This window comes from Asterias rubens, chromosome 15 (assembly GCF_902459465.1).
Source record: "Asterias rubens chromosome 15, eAstRub1.3, whole genome shotgun sequence".
Classification (NCBI taxonomy): domain Eukaryota; kingdom Metazoa; phylum Echinodermata; class Asteroidea; order Forcipulatida; family Asteriidae; genus Asterias; species Asterias rubens.
The window spans coordinates 9,592,552-9,606,173 of NC_047076.1; the positions used below are offsets into that span (position 1 = coordinate 9,592,552).

At 42.6% G+C, this 13,622-nt stretch overlaps 1 protein-coding gene across 1 annotated transcript in view; it reads left to right on the forward strand.

The window, feature by feature from the left end:
* LOC117300248 overlaps positions 1 to 13,622 on the forward strand; it is a 70,405-nt gene that overhangs the window by 17,186 nt on the left and 39,597 nt on the right. The window contains exon 3 of the mRNA XM_033783976.1: positions 2,098 to 2,234. Within this exon, the coding sequence (XP_033639867.1) occupies positions 2,193 to 2,234 (42 nt within the window). The 5' untranslated portion in view covers positions 2,098 to 2,192. The remainder of the gene's footprint in view (positions 1 to 2,097; positions 2,235 to 13,622) is intronic.

The following is a 13,622-nucleotide window of genomic DNA, read 5'->3' on the forward strand; positions in this document are numbered from 1 at the left end:
TATGACTGAAACGATGTGTAGGTTCCGTTACTTGATGCTGAAACCCAGCATTCTCTGTGAGATGGAGAAAGTTAGCTGCGTGACACAATAAAATTAATATAGATTTAACATAATATAGTAAACAAAGCAAAAATTAAATCAGATAATTATACAACCAATAGTAAATAATAAATATCTAATAAGAATAAAAAATAAATAAGTAAAAATAATAGATAAGGTAAGGGTAAACAGTAAAAGGAAATGAATAAATAGATAAAAAGTAGATAAAACTAGTAGATAAGTTAAAACGACTAAAAATATTGCACAAGTGAATGGGTTAAAGCAAACTATTAAAAAGGTGGACTAAACAAACAAACTATTCAGTAGATTCATGAGATTGGCAAACAGAAAATCTAAGTGATTTGAGAAAGCTGTGAAAGGGCAAGAGCAGAAGTGAATTACAATGTTTGCTGGTGAGGAGCAGACAAATGCAAAGCATCGGTTCTAGCATACAGGTGTTCGAAGGTGAGAACATTAGGATATCTATGATTGACAGAAATGATGTCTGCCACATCACAATGAATAAGGTTCAACTTACACTTAGTGATAAAATACAAAACAGAAAAATTACGATGTGTGTATTCCCTGCGGACATTATCTTTGATCGTAAATCACAAACAGCTTGATATCCAGTAAATTAGGTATCAGGAAAACACACTTTGAGCACCTCCTCTCTTACTGTGACCTCCCGACCTGAATGTGGGGCAATAGGCCGAGACTTTTGACCACTCTCCCACTGACCAGTAGCTTCACCAACATGATCCGTTCACTTACTCGCTGAAACCGCCATCACCTGTGGTCAATCCACTGTTTCGCCAGCAACATCCCGTCTCCTCCGCTCCCATCATCAGTGCCAATCCAGAAGAACTTGGAACTTTTTAATAATAATAATAAACAGTACTTAAATAGCGCATACAAAATAAAGTCTCTAAGCGCTTCTGTAATTGAAAAGATGGTTTAAGTTTAGATTTAAATGTTTCTAGCTTGGCACAGTCTTTGATATTGTTGGGAAGAGAGTTTCATAGTCCAGGAGAAGCATATTGGTGAGGAGTGTTGACCATAGAATTTTGTATGAACTGGAACTGCCCACTACCTCCCTTCTACCTTGCATCCTCTACACAACACATATCCACTCTCCTCCTCACCATCGCATCAACCACCTCCCAAACCTCCTTGACATGCTGCCAATGGTCCATGTTGCCACCCTCAGACTCTGACCTCCCCTCCTGCTCTGACCTCCCTGCATGACATCGGGCGAATAACCGTAGTAGGTTTTTACTGCGGCGTGGCCTCCTCCTCCACCTTTCTGTTTGATGTAGGCTGGTGGGGCGTATTTGTATCCAAAGTTTGAAAATTTAAGCAAAGTTTCACAGCCAGATGCCCTTCTCCTGCTGACGCCATCCACATGACAACACCTACTGCATGCTGTGGGGAGAAATGGTCATATTATGATCCTTGACCATGCAGACATAAGCAGGCCAGCAGTACTGCCCGGGTTTGAAGTGATTCCATGCCAGCGTCACGCCAGAGGTGTTTATCCCTCATCATGTTTGGAAGGTCCACGATTTCAGCCTCCGTATCTCTCCCGATCACGTCGATGTAGTTGAGTGGTCGAGGTCCTCTATTAGGGCATGGCAGTCTCCAATATAACATGTCAGGAATAACCTGGTCTTTGGCACGAAAGCAGTGACCTGCGAATGGACTCTGCGGTGAGCAACAGTAGTAGAGATTGGTGAAATATCTCCGTAGATCTGTTCTGTGGTCTTGTGCTCACGCCATGAGATGTTCTGTACCCTTATAAGAAGCCTGGTGTATGTGCCTTCGAGGCGATCTCCAAACTCCTTATTCATGGTCCAGGTTTCCGCTCCATACAGAAGGATGCTCTCAACACAGGCTCTGAAGAAGACCAGCTCGGTTGTATTCGCTATGTTTGAATGCCAGATGTTATGAAGCTTGTTACAGGCATTCAATGAATGAATGAATGAATGAATAAATGGTGAAGGTATGTATGTACCTAAACAGGGAATGACTTTTTCAACCACTTTTTTTTTATTAAAGGTGTATACAAGCAGGTGAAGTGAAACTGGTTTGAATGTTTTGGGAACTACACGATCTTCATCTGTGGGTTGAATATCTTTGTGTTGGAGGGTATCATGGCTGAAAAAATGGAGTTTGAATTTGATAACCCAAGCAAGGTAAGCAGTTTCTTGTAAAGGCCGGTTTATGGTCGGTGGAAATTTTGATGCGCAATCAGAAAAAAACAACACAGTTTTTAGGCCTCATTCTTAGGACCGCGCGCAAGATTTCCATCGCACGACCATCGCGCTACCGACTATAAACTGGCCTTAATGATCAAATTCTCAATGTAAAATGCTGTACCACCTGTCATCGTAAAAAAACAAACCGATGAGTTGGCATGGGGTGTTGAATTCAATGGAGGGTTTCAAAATATAGTATGTAGTTAGCAATGACATGTACAACATGTACAATTATGTAATTTTCAGACTATAAAACAACATTCTCTGGTTTAAAGGGACACGTTGCCTTGGATCTGGCGAGTTGGTCTTTGAAAAGGCCTCTTGGGGATTCCAAAACCAATCCACATAAACTGCTCACAAAAAGTAAAGAAACTTTTTTCAATCCAGTATATTTGTTATTATTTAATACTCTCTTTGTATATGTATTGTTACGTGCGCCTAATTCATTACAATGTCAAAAAGGAACTAAGGCACGACAGAGACATTTGACAAGGAAGAGTGAAACCTAACCAGCGATTATATTCACGATGATAATTTAATTTACTCAAACAACAATATTTAAAGCAATAGAACCATTAATAATGCACATGGCAGATTTAATACAATTCAAATGAGAGACCCTAAGATTATAGCTACCGGAAGTTTGATGACTGGGTTCGATGTGCTGGTTACACGGTGCCTCTTCTAAACTGACGTCTGGCACTAGATTGGTACATCTAGGGAGAGCCTCAAAACCGGGCGTGGGTTTTAGGCCATCTAGGAAGAGCCTCAAAACCGGGCGTGGGTTTTAGGCCATCGGAGCGCAAGAACCGGGTGGTTCAAGCCATCAACTTGAAGGAGAAAGAGCACAGTTTTGGCTGACTGTCTCTGTGCAAGAACCGGTTGGTTCAAGCCATCAACTTGAAGGAGAAAGAGCACAGTTGTGACTGACTGTCTCTGTAACTGGAATATGGCTGAAACACCAATACTGGACAATGGTGTGGCCAATGGTTGAAGCGGTGACACCCATCAATGGATGAGTTGGGCAGAGCCCCTGGCTGACTCAGTGGTGGCGGAGTGATGAGTGTAACCCAGCAAGAGGCATACCCAGTATTTTATAGGCTAGAAACATCACACAATGCAGTGGGCAATTATACTAAACATTGTGTCCACTGCACCTTAATAATAAGTTTGGAGTGTCAACACATTAAGGACACAATGTTACATTATGACCGTTGCATAACATCTAACAATACACATTGTGAAACAGACTGACCTGTTTTGCCAAATACCACAGATGTTCTTAAAGACCAACAAATATGTCATAACAAAAGGAACAGGATAAGGGGGAGAGAAAGCCCATCTGTAACAGTATATATCAATGCAAAGCTGAACTGTTCCTCTTTAAAATTATACCACATTTGCAATGATTACATGTTGCTGAACTTGGCTACACGAATAACAATGAGACAAAGTCACAAATCAAATGTGCCAAAATTACCGTTGTCTGTGAATGGTCAATAGGTAATGATCAATAATCAAACCGATGCAAGCTTTTCAGAACCATTATTGGTTTACGCAAAGATTTTCACCAGTGGACACAATTAACCCTCATCCTGAAAAACACCTTGTTTGATGGGTATTTGCAAGACGATATTCTACAGCCAAATGCAGTCCCATACTTGCAGACTCTTGGACCAAATGCCATCTTTCACGATGAAAACGCTCGCCCCCATCGACCCCGACTGGTGACTGACTACCTGAAAAATGTTGGGGTGCACCGGATGGATTGGCCCGCTAACAGTCCAGACCTGAATCCCATGGAACATCTGTGGGACCAGCTTGGCCTCGCTGTCCGCGCCAGAACCACCAATACATCAACTGTGGCTGACCTAACCAGGTTCCTTAATGAAGAATGGAACGCCATCCCTCATCATCAGCGCATCACAAGACTTGTGTGCAACATGAGGAGAAGGTGCCAGGCTGTCATCAACGCCTTCGGATCGTCCACTCGTTACTGAACTTTTTGTATCAATAAAGTGTATTATAAGATCAGTAAGTTGTCTTGCTCTATACCAAACTTCTTGTCTCAATAAAGTGGGTTAAGATCAGTAAGTTGTCTTGCTTGTTTGAATTAGGGTGTCAATTTGATTGTTCACACAGTAACACAAAATTGCTAATTTTGGCACATTTGATTTGCGACCTTGTCTCGTTCTCATTAGCGTGGTCAAGTTCAGCAACATGTAATCATTGCAATTGTGGTATCATTTTAAAGAGGAACAGTTCAGCTTTGCAAGATTCAAAGAGAGTATTAAATAACAGAGATACCAACATACACGATTTGGGCGTAGCAAATACGATTTCGAGCCGTGACTACGACGCTACGATAATACTCAATAAAACACGCTAAACAAGCCGCCCAATATAATTTTATTAAATCGTACAATACATGCAAACAACGAATGAACTATTAAGTGGAAATACAAATTAAGAAAAATATCAAAACAATTGTAACAGAAAAGAAAAACACACTTTTTATTTTAGAACGCAGTGTTGAATAATAGCAGCGAATTCACTTGAAGAATGTACGTGTCTCGACGTAATGATTGTTGCGTGCCCTCCCCCGCTGGCTGGCCGGCTGAGTGTGCATTTTTTACGCTAGTGATTGCTGCAAGATCGTACCCATTGATCTCTATTACACGATGGGGAATAGTGCACACGTGCGTGGGGAATGAGGTTGTGTGTGAGCTAAACGTGTCACAGTAACCTCATTCCTCATGTATCCACTATTATTGTGCCCACGCTGTCTGTACATGTACTTCATCGAAGCTTGGCAAAAAAAGTACGAAATAATGGCGACAAAAAAAGGAGACCTTCTGAACAAAAATACCTTCAACTGAGTGGCCTGCGAGGTCTAAGCTAGACAGTTTTTCATGTTTTCCTACCAGTAATTGTAGCGCCGATGTCCAGACAATGCCCAAAATACGGACACGTATTTTTTGCCCAAAATCCGGACACTTTTTTTTTTTTTTTTTTTTTTCTCTCTCCCAATAGCTTGTTGTTGCATTTCTGATCATTAAAACAAAAACATTTAAGTAAGGCCACCCTTTTTTATGTTACATTTAAGTAAGGCCACCCTTTTTTATGTTACATTTATTTTTGAAACATAGTCAGAAGATGAGGGAAATCAGTTTTTTTTTTTCAAGTTTCTTTTCACTGGCCATTATAAACATTTGTAGCTGTTCTGTTGATGCATACAGGTAATTGTTATTTCACAACAATGCCTGAAAATGAGCTAATTAGCATTGTAGAGAGTAAAAGAAAGATCGGTATAGGGAGCCCAAGCTGCGCTCGCCCTTAACATTTGGGAGATGCTACTCTTTTTTTAAATTCAATGTTGGCATCTCTGAAATAAAAACAAATATACAGGATTGAAAAAAGTTTCCTTACTTTTTGTGAGCAGTTTAGAAAGTCCAATCCTCAAACCAAGTTTGAAGTTGGGACTTGTAAGTACTTTTCGAGATGTTGCTCAGACAACATTTCCTTTGTTTTAGCCATAAATGACAAATTTGTTTGCCTATAGTCCAAAAAGGACAGACCACTGGGGTGGGGTGGGGGGATCCCAGGACCAATCCACATGAATAGTTTTTAGTCTTTCTGAGTTATAATTTGTACACATGCACCCAAGTGTGTTAACACCTGCAATTCCAAATAAACATCCTTTGAAATTGCACAGTTTTCCCTCTACATCGGTACTAACACGGTTGGTCATTTTATGGAGTAAAAATTTTGACTCCACAAAATGGCCGACTGTGTTTGTTTGCGATGTAACATGAAAACCCTGCAACTTCGAGGCATGTTTGTGTAAATTTAAAGTCACCTGGAAGTGGTATTTTGTCAAAATAAAGCTTTTGACACTAATATGTGTGTTTTGATGGTGGAATGAAAATTAACAGTTAACTAAGGTTAAAAAATTAGTTCTTATCTTATTTACAAATTTAAGAGTAGGCCCCGATCAAGAGGGCACTGTTCGTGACGTCAATCGAGACACGATATTTTAAGAGAAAATGCTACACAGCGCTGAAAAAGACGTCGGACCGGACCACTTGGCACTATTGCTCTTGTGAGTCTGACCAGCCATGTAGACTGACTCCATCTTTGGTTGTTTTGCTGCATCCAGCAGCAATACACTTCGTCGGCATTGCCGGAAAAATGCAAGAAAAAAACTTTTTTTGAAACGTACAAACTCACGACTTCAGACCTACCAAGTCTCACGCATTAGGCGTGAGACTCAGGCATTTGGGCTCTGTCTCATGCTCACACGCACAGCAACCATTTTCTCACGCATTGGAGCCAGACAGGGAAATAATAAAAATGAACGACAATGTATTGCCAAATCGCAAAATCCCAATTTACAAAGTTTGCACAATCTTCAGATTGAAAAATCTTCAGCTTTTAAAAATCTCACGCATAGCTGGCCTCTGGACTTTGCATCTCTGTGACTTGGACTTGCATGTTCTTTGCACGTGTGTTTACTCTACGCATCAAGGCAAAGTCTGCCTCGATTGACGTCACAAAAAGGGTAGGCGGAGTCAACCCCCCAAACAACTTTATCTATTTTTTAAACATATAAATCGTAACAAACAATTACTAAAAAAAACGTTTTATTGTTACTAAACATATACTCTTATGTTTGAAAAAATGAAAATTATATTTCCAGGTGACTTTAAGGGTAGAATAAACTACTTTGTATCCATATATATGAATATCACAACACACGGTTTCAAAAGCTTTTCAAAGACAAACTCGACCGATGCAAGGCAACGGTTCCTTTAAGCATGATTTAATTCTTGATTTTTGATGGCATACTGTTTCCGACATGTCCTTCCGTGTGTGGCGGGGTAGGTATCCACATTCAAACTGTAGGTCACAAAGAAAAGCATTGTAAGAGTTGAACAAAGGAGGGTCCACAATTGCAGATGTGTTTACACACTTTTAGGTCATTAAGACTAAAACAAAAGAAACGTCAGTGCAATATCTCCAGAAGTACTTGTCAATTAACTCCAAACTTAGTTTGTGGATTTGTCTTTGTTTTTGGATTGGTCTTGGGTTCCCCCATGTACCTCATAGGTCTGTCAATGGTGGACTATAGTAGTATACATGTACATGTACATGTACCAGCCAAACTTGAAAAAGTGCTCTAGAAAAAAAAAACACGGAATAGTTTGTTAATGGCTGGCATCCATGCTAGATGTATGGATCATGGGCTCGGGAAGACAATTAGGGTGGATGCCCAGCTTGTGTTTGAATTTCAAGGTCATTTTGAGGTCAAAAGGTCAAAAAAGGTCAAAAATCAATATCTTCAAAATGTGTGTCAAATTTAACCACATTTAATAGATCTATCCAAACATCAAATAATGTGGTGTATAGCCAGTGGAGGAGTGACATGTGTTGTTGTAACTGAAACAGAGCTCCGGGAGATAGTCTGCCCACTGATGCTTCTTCTCAGCTTCCATTGTACCTATGAGGTTCAGCAATGTACGGTTAAACCTCTCACAGAGCCCATTGCCTGTTTGGTGATAAGGTGTCAGGCCTAGAAATCCCACGCGAATCTGCGAATCGATTCGCGCCCAGCGAGGACGCTGCGAATCTGAGTAGATTTGCGTGAAATTGCCAGCATTTAGAAGGGTAATCACTTTCTCAGCTTTATATTTGGGTCAACATGAGTGTACTTAGACCCACTATTTTTATTATTTTTATTCCATTTATCCGACACAAAGTTAGTTTTTTAAACCATTCACGTCGCTGTCGAGTCGAGTCATCGTCTGATCCTTAACCCTAAACGGCCGTCATCGTTCGTCACACACCACGCACTCCCTGCCTGTAATACACGATGTAGTTCGGTTGAATTTAAGTCGTCGGTAAACACAAGCCAAGGACCGAAACAGTTACTGGTTCCAGCCGCAAAAATGAACCCCAGTACATTTTGTTGTATCCTGTCTGCGGATTGGTTGATAGCCCAAAAGATCCCGTTTTGGACCAATAGTCTCCCTGGATAGTAAGCTCACGGAATCAATCTGTTTTTATTATACTCGTGGACAAACACGATGCACAAACCACATGGTGCCGAGTATCCCACTACACACACACACACACACGATCGACCAAAGTCCAGTCTAACCAACATTCTGCGAGCTGTGATTGGCCGTTGACGGCAGTTGATAGTTCCATATTCATGATCTTCTTGACTATAACGTATTAAAGAAATGCTGCACGCTGTGCATTACGCCGGCAGATTGTGCACAATGCACAACCTTGGAGAAATTCTAATAACATGAACAACTCTTGCCGACAGAGGGCGTTATTGCAGGGCAAAGTTCATTGAATTATTTCTCAATGACCGGTCGTTGATTCTCAAAGATTTTGTTGCAAACGGAGTCTTGTTCAAGACAAATTCAAAACAATTGATCCTCAAACCACGAATACATAAAATTATTTTTGATGGAAAACGGATAATTTATGGCATGAATTAAGAGATAATTTTTTATTTTTTTTTTCATTTCAAAATTTGATGTATTCTAATTCTACCTCCATGATTCAATATAGCGGGCTCCTGGTGGGCGATTAAAACTTAAAGTTAAGGGAAACCCCTGTTATGTCCTCTCATTATTGCTTTATTTTCAAAACACTTCATTTAGCAAATATTCATGTAAAAATATATGCAATGAAACAGAAATTCTCCCCCAAAATATGCGATAATCCATTCCCCAAAATTTGGGAGAATCTTGGATTCTCGCGAGATTCTTCAGCGAGAATCCATTTTGATTCTCGAGGAGTCACGCGAACTTCTAGGCCTGTGTGGCTCTTCTATGTACCATACAACCTACAAAGCTCTTTAATTGTGTTCGACTCAAAGTTGGCGCCTTGGTCTGAGTGAATTCTGGAAGGCATCCCATAGTACACAATAAACTTCGACCAAAGAACCTTCGCTGTGGTTGTCATGGTTTGGTCACGGGTAGGAACAGCAACTGTCATCTTGGTGAAATGGTCAGTAATGACCAAAACATTTTCATAACCACCAGTCGATCAGGAAATCCAGTGCCACTAATTCAAGAGGTGCTGTTGTCTTGATGGAGACTAAAGGAGCTTTAGCTATCTCCCCTTGTTGCGTCAGGGAACATCTTTCACAGACGGCACACCAATCTTGGACTTTTGTTGACATCTTGTGCCAGAAATACCTGTGACGAATCACTTCCTGGGTTCGGTCAGCTCCCATAATACCACCTCATGTAGACTATACGGTAACACCAACTGTCTCCTCTCTTCTAATTGCCTTGGGTCATTCGTCACCCGGTAGAGGACAATGTTGGTAACCTGGAGCTTCCCCCAATCAGACAGCAGCCGCTTGGACATGTGAGCTAGCTTCGCTTGTTCTTCTGCGTTCGGTCGTCTCCTTAATATGTTGTATAACTGGGCCAATGATTGAGTCTTTGTGTTGTTAAGTAGACATCTGATGGAGACTTATGCCTTGCATAGTGCTTATGACGTTGACACGAGCTGGTGAATTAGGAGAAGGATTGGGACAATAACCATCAAGACAACCTCAACCGTCACTTGTCCCTCCCACACGTCTGTCTCCTGATCTTCTACTTCAGGCTGGGGGAGTCTAGAAAGGGCGTCGGCATTGTCGTTATTTTTCCCAGGACGATATTTGATGTCAAACTGAAAGTTTGCCAACTGGCCAATCCAGCGCTGTTCTACCACTCGTAGTGTGGCTGTCTTCAAGTGTACGAGTGGGTTATGGTCTGTGAAGACTGTGAACTTCCCTCTCATCAAATACTCTTTGAACTTATCCGTAGCAGCCCACTTCAAGGAGAGAAGCTCCAGCTTGAACGCACTATAGTAGGCGTCATTGCGTTCAGCCTTGCGCAGACCTCTACTTGCGTAGGCAATCACTCGCTCCTTTCCACCAAGGCCTTGATTGTTGGCATCCGTGTACAATAGGAATGGCTTGGTGTAATCGGGGTAAGCAAGTATTGGTGGGGACATCAGGCATAGCTGGAGCTTGTCAAATGCCTGTTGGCACTCTGGGGTCAATTGGAAGGGGAGACGATGTTGAGGCTTCTTGTTTTTCTTTGGTTGACCTGTCAGGGCAAATAGTGGTTGGGCAATTTTTGAGAAATCCCTCACAAAACGCTTGTAATAACCTAACAAAACCAAGGAATCGCCTCACTTCTTTTGGGGTTGAAGGAGTTGGCCAGGTCTCCAATGCTAAACATTTTTCCGGGTCAGTCTGGATACCTGTTTCTGTTGCCACATGACCAAGAAAACTGATGGACTTCTTCAGTAGGTGACACTTACAGGGCTTAGCTTTCAGCCCATGTTCGGCGAGTCGGGAAAACACCATCAAGCCTCTCCAGATGTGTGCTGAAGTCAGGGGAGAAAACAATAATGTCATCTTTAGAACATCGGGGTTTCACAAGATTGATCTCCAAAACATGGCTCCATAAATCGTTGGAATGTGGCTGGTGCATTACTAAGGCCAAAAGGCATTCTATTGAATTCGAATAGACCCATCGATGTGGTGAATGCTTTCTTGGACTGGTCATCCGGATCCATGGTTATCTGCCAGTAGCCGCTCACAAGATCGATAGTTGAGAAATATTTCACACCGTGCAGGGCATCAAGGGACTCATTGATTCGGGGGAGGGGGTATGCATCAGGGACAGTGACTGAATTGAGTCGTCGATAGTCAACGCATAGGTGAAGTCCACCACACTTCTTCCGTTCTAGCACTATTGGGGATACTAGGACTGGACCTTCTCTGGATGGGGACTTAAAGAGCCTCCCAGGGATTATAACTTCTGTACTTCCAGGAATCACAATGGGTTGGGGTTAGCAGCGTATATGAAGTTATCAAGGTCATCTCTGGCTCGGTCATTAGGGAGGGGAATATCTGTTTCCACTGTTTTCAGGAGTCGTTGCCATGCCTGCATTGGCCTTGACTGTGGCTTAGACTGGAAATGGGTGAGTTAGGGTTCTTGAAAAGGACATCTTGGCATTGTCGGAGTATATTCATGCCAATGATACATGTACTTGTTGCAGTTGATTTTCTAAGCACAAAGAACACTGCTTTCTCAATCTTACATCCCATCAGACTGATGTTGAGTTCAACAACTCCTTGATAAGGGATGTCTAGTCCATTTGCTCCAACGAGGCGAGTCAATGTTGTTAGGGACCATGGATAAATTAAAAATGCGGCCGCCCGCGGTCAGACTCGTTCTAGAACGAGTCCATCCCAAAATTGTCACGCGGCCGTCCCAAGATGGATTATAGCGCTTCACTGATTTTTAAAGTCCCTCATTATCGAACTCTTATGTTGGTACGTTTTGTTGTTCAGATTACATGGACAAGGCAGCTCGTAAGTAAGCTACGAAGGGGTTAAGGATTAGTGTTCGCGGTCTAGCTCAGGTATACACCAGACAATGGGTTGGAGATAATAATTATGTCCATGTACAGCCAACCCTCGAGTTTGCCAAAGCCAATACAATGATATGCTACTGCCATAACAAGTTGAACTGGTGACAGTTCTTAAATTTGAAATCCTCGCCAACTTATTTTGTATCTACATGTAATTGTTACATTAGGACCCTGGTTAACAGAGATGATTACACTTACAAGATTCGTTCATAAAGGTACCGCGAAATCATGCTGACCAGCTCGCAATCACACAAAACACAACGCAAAATTACACCGTATTACACAAAGGCACTATCCAGCGACACACTCACAAACAGTGTTTTCAATATATAGGCCTAGTAGTCTTGTTACTTTGCGTGCAACAAACTATGGCAACGAGAAAACTAGTATACGTCTATTCCCACGAGGGACTTTGAGTGACCAGAAGAGCGACCTATTTCCCAAGGCCGAAGGCCGAGGGAAATAGGCCCCTCTTCTGGTCACTCACAGGCCCTAGGGGGAATAGATGTACACTGCCGTGCAAAGGTTTTTAGGCACGTGTACACAAACACAATTTGAGATTTTGTTACAATAAATCATTTTAAAAATTACAATAACTTATTACCTTTGTCTGTGTCTGTTTCTCTAATCCAATAAATTCATGTTTCCGATTAGAAAATGTTACCAGAAAGTTGTTTAAAAAGGCAAAAATGGATGACAGTTCTTAGCTTGTGCACAAACGGAACGGAGGTTCAGCTCATTATAAATTCATTATGGGGAAATCCAAGATGGCGGCGCCCATAGCCATCAGGTAAACACGGAGGGAAGGTCAAAATTAATAGGGCGTAAAAGCTCCAGCGGCATCAATAACGGCTTGGCAGCGTTGTGGCATTGATGCCAAGAAATTAGTGATGACATTTATGTACAATCCCTCCCAAACCCGATTTTCACGCTGAAGCCGCCGCTCAAGCTCATTCCACAAATTCTCAATCGGATTCAGGTCGGGCCTTTGGGCTGGCCATACCATCACGCCAAACTCCCAACTGCCCCCCATTTCTTTGATAAAATCAGGGGTTGGGTCGGCAATGAATTCTTGAGTAATTCTAGCAGTGTGCGGTGGTGCATTATCGTGCTGAAACAAGAATTCATAGCAGATCAAACGATGGGCAGAAGGTAGCATGTGTTCCCGGAGAATTTCAATGTTGGCCACCGCATTGATGTTCCCCTCGACCCGTGCCAAAACCCCGACGCCGGCGGAGGTCATGCAACCCCAAACCATTATCCCAGACCCTCCATGTTTTACCGACGGCACAACACAGTTCTCAGCAAACTCCTCCCCCACCATCCTCCTGACGTAGACCCGTCCATCACTCTGGTAGAGCTGAAACCTAGACTCGTCGCTCCATAAAACCCTGGACCAGTCATCAGCGGTCCAGGTCAGGTGCTCCCGGGCCCAGGCTAATCGCCGTTGTTTGTGGATCGGAGTGAGGCGTGGCTTGTGCCTGGCAACCCTGCCATGCAGCCCGGCTTCAGCCAATCGACGGGAAACAGTTGACCGATGAACTTCGACCCCTGAGGTTCTGGCCAGATCCATGGCAACCTCAGGGGTGCACAGGAATCTGTTCCGCCGACAGGTCTGCACGAGGTGCCGATCTTCCCGGGGTGTTGTGGCCCGAAGCCGCCCAGATTTTGGCCGTGCGTCCATCGACCCCGTCTCCCGTTGTTTGTTCAGGTTATACCTAACCGTACCCTCGGAGATTCCAAGCCGTCTAGCAATTTCTCTATTGGAGATCCCCTCCACGTTCCACGCACTGATCATCCCTTTTTCAATATCGGTAAGCTGACTTTTTGGAGGCATTGTTAGGGACACGATGTGAACTCTGTGGC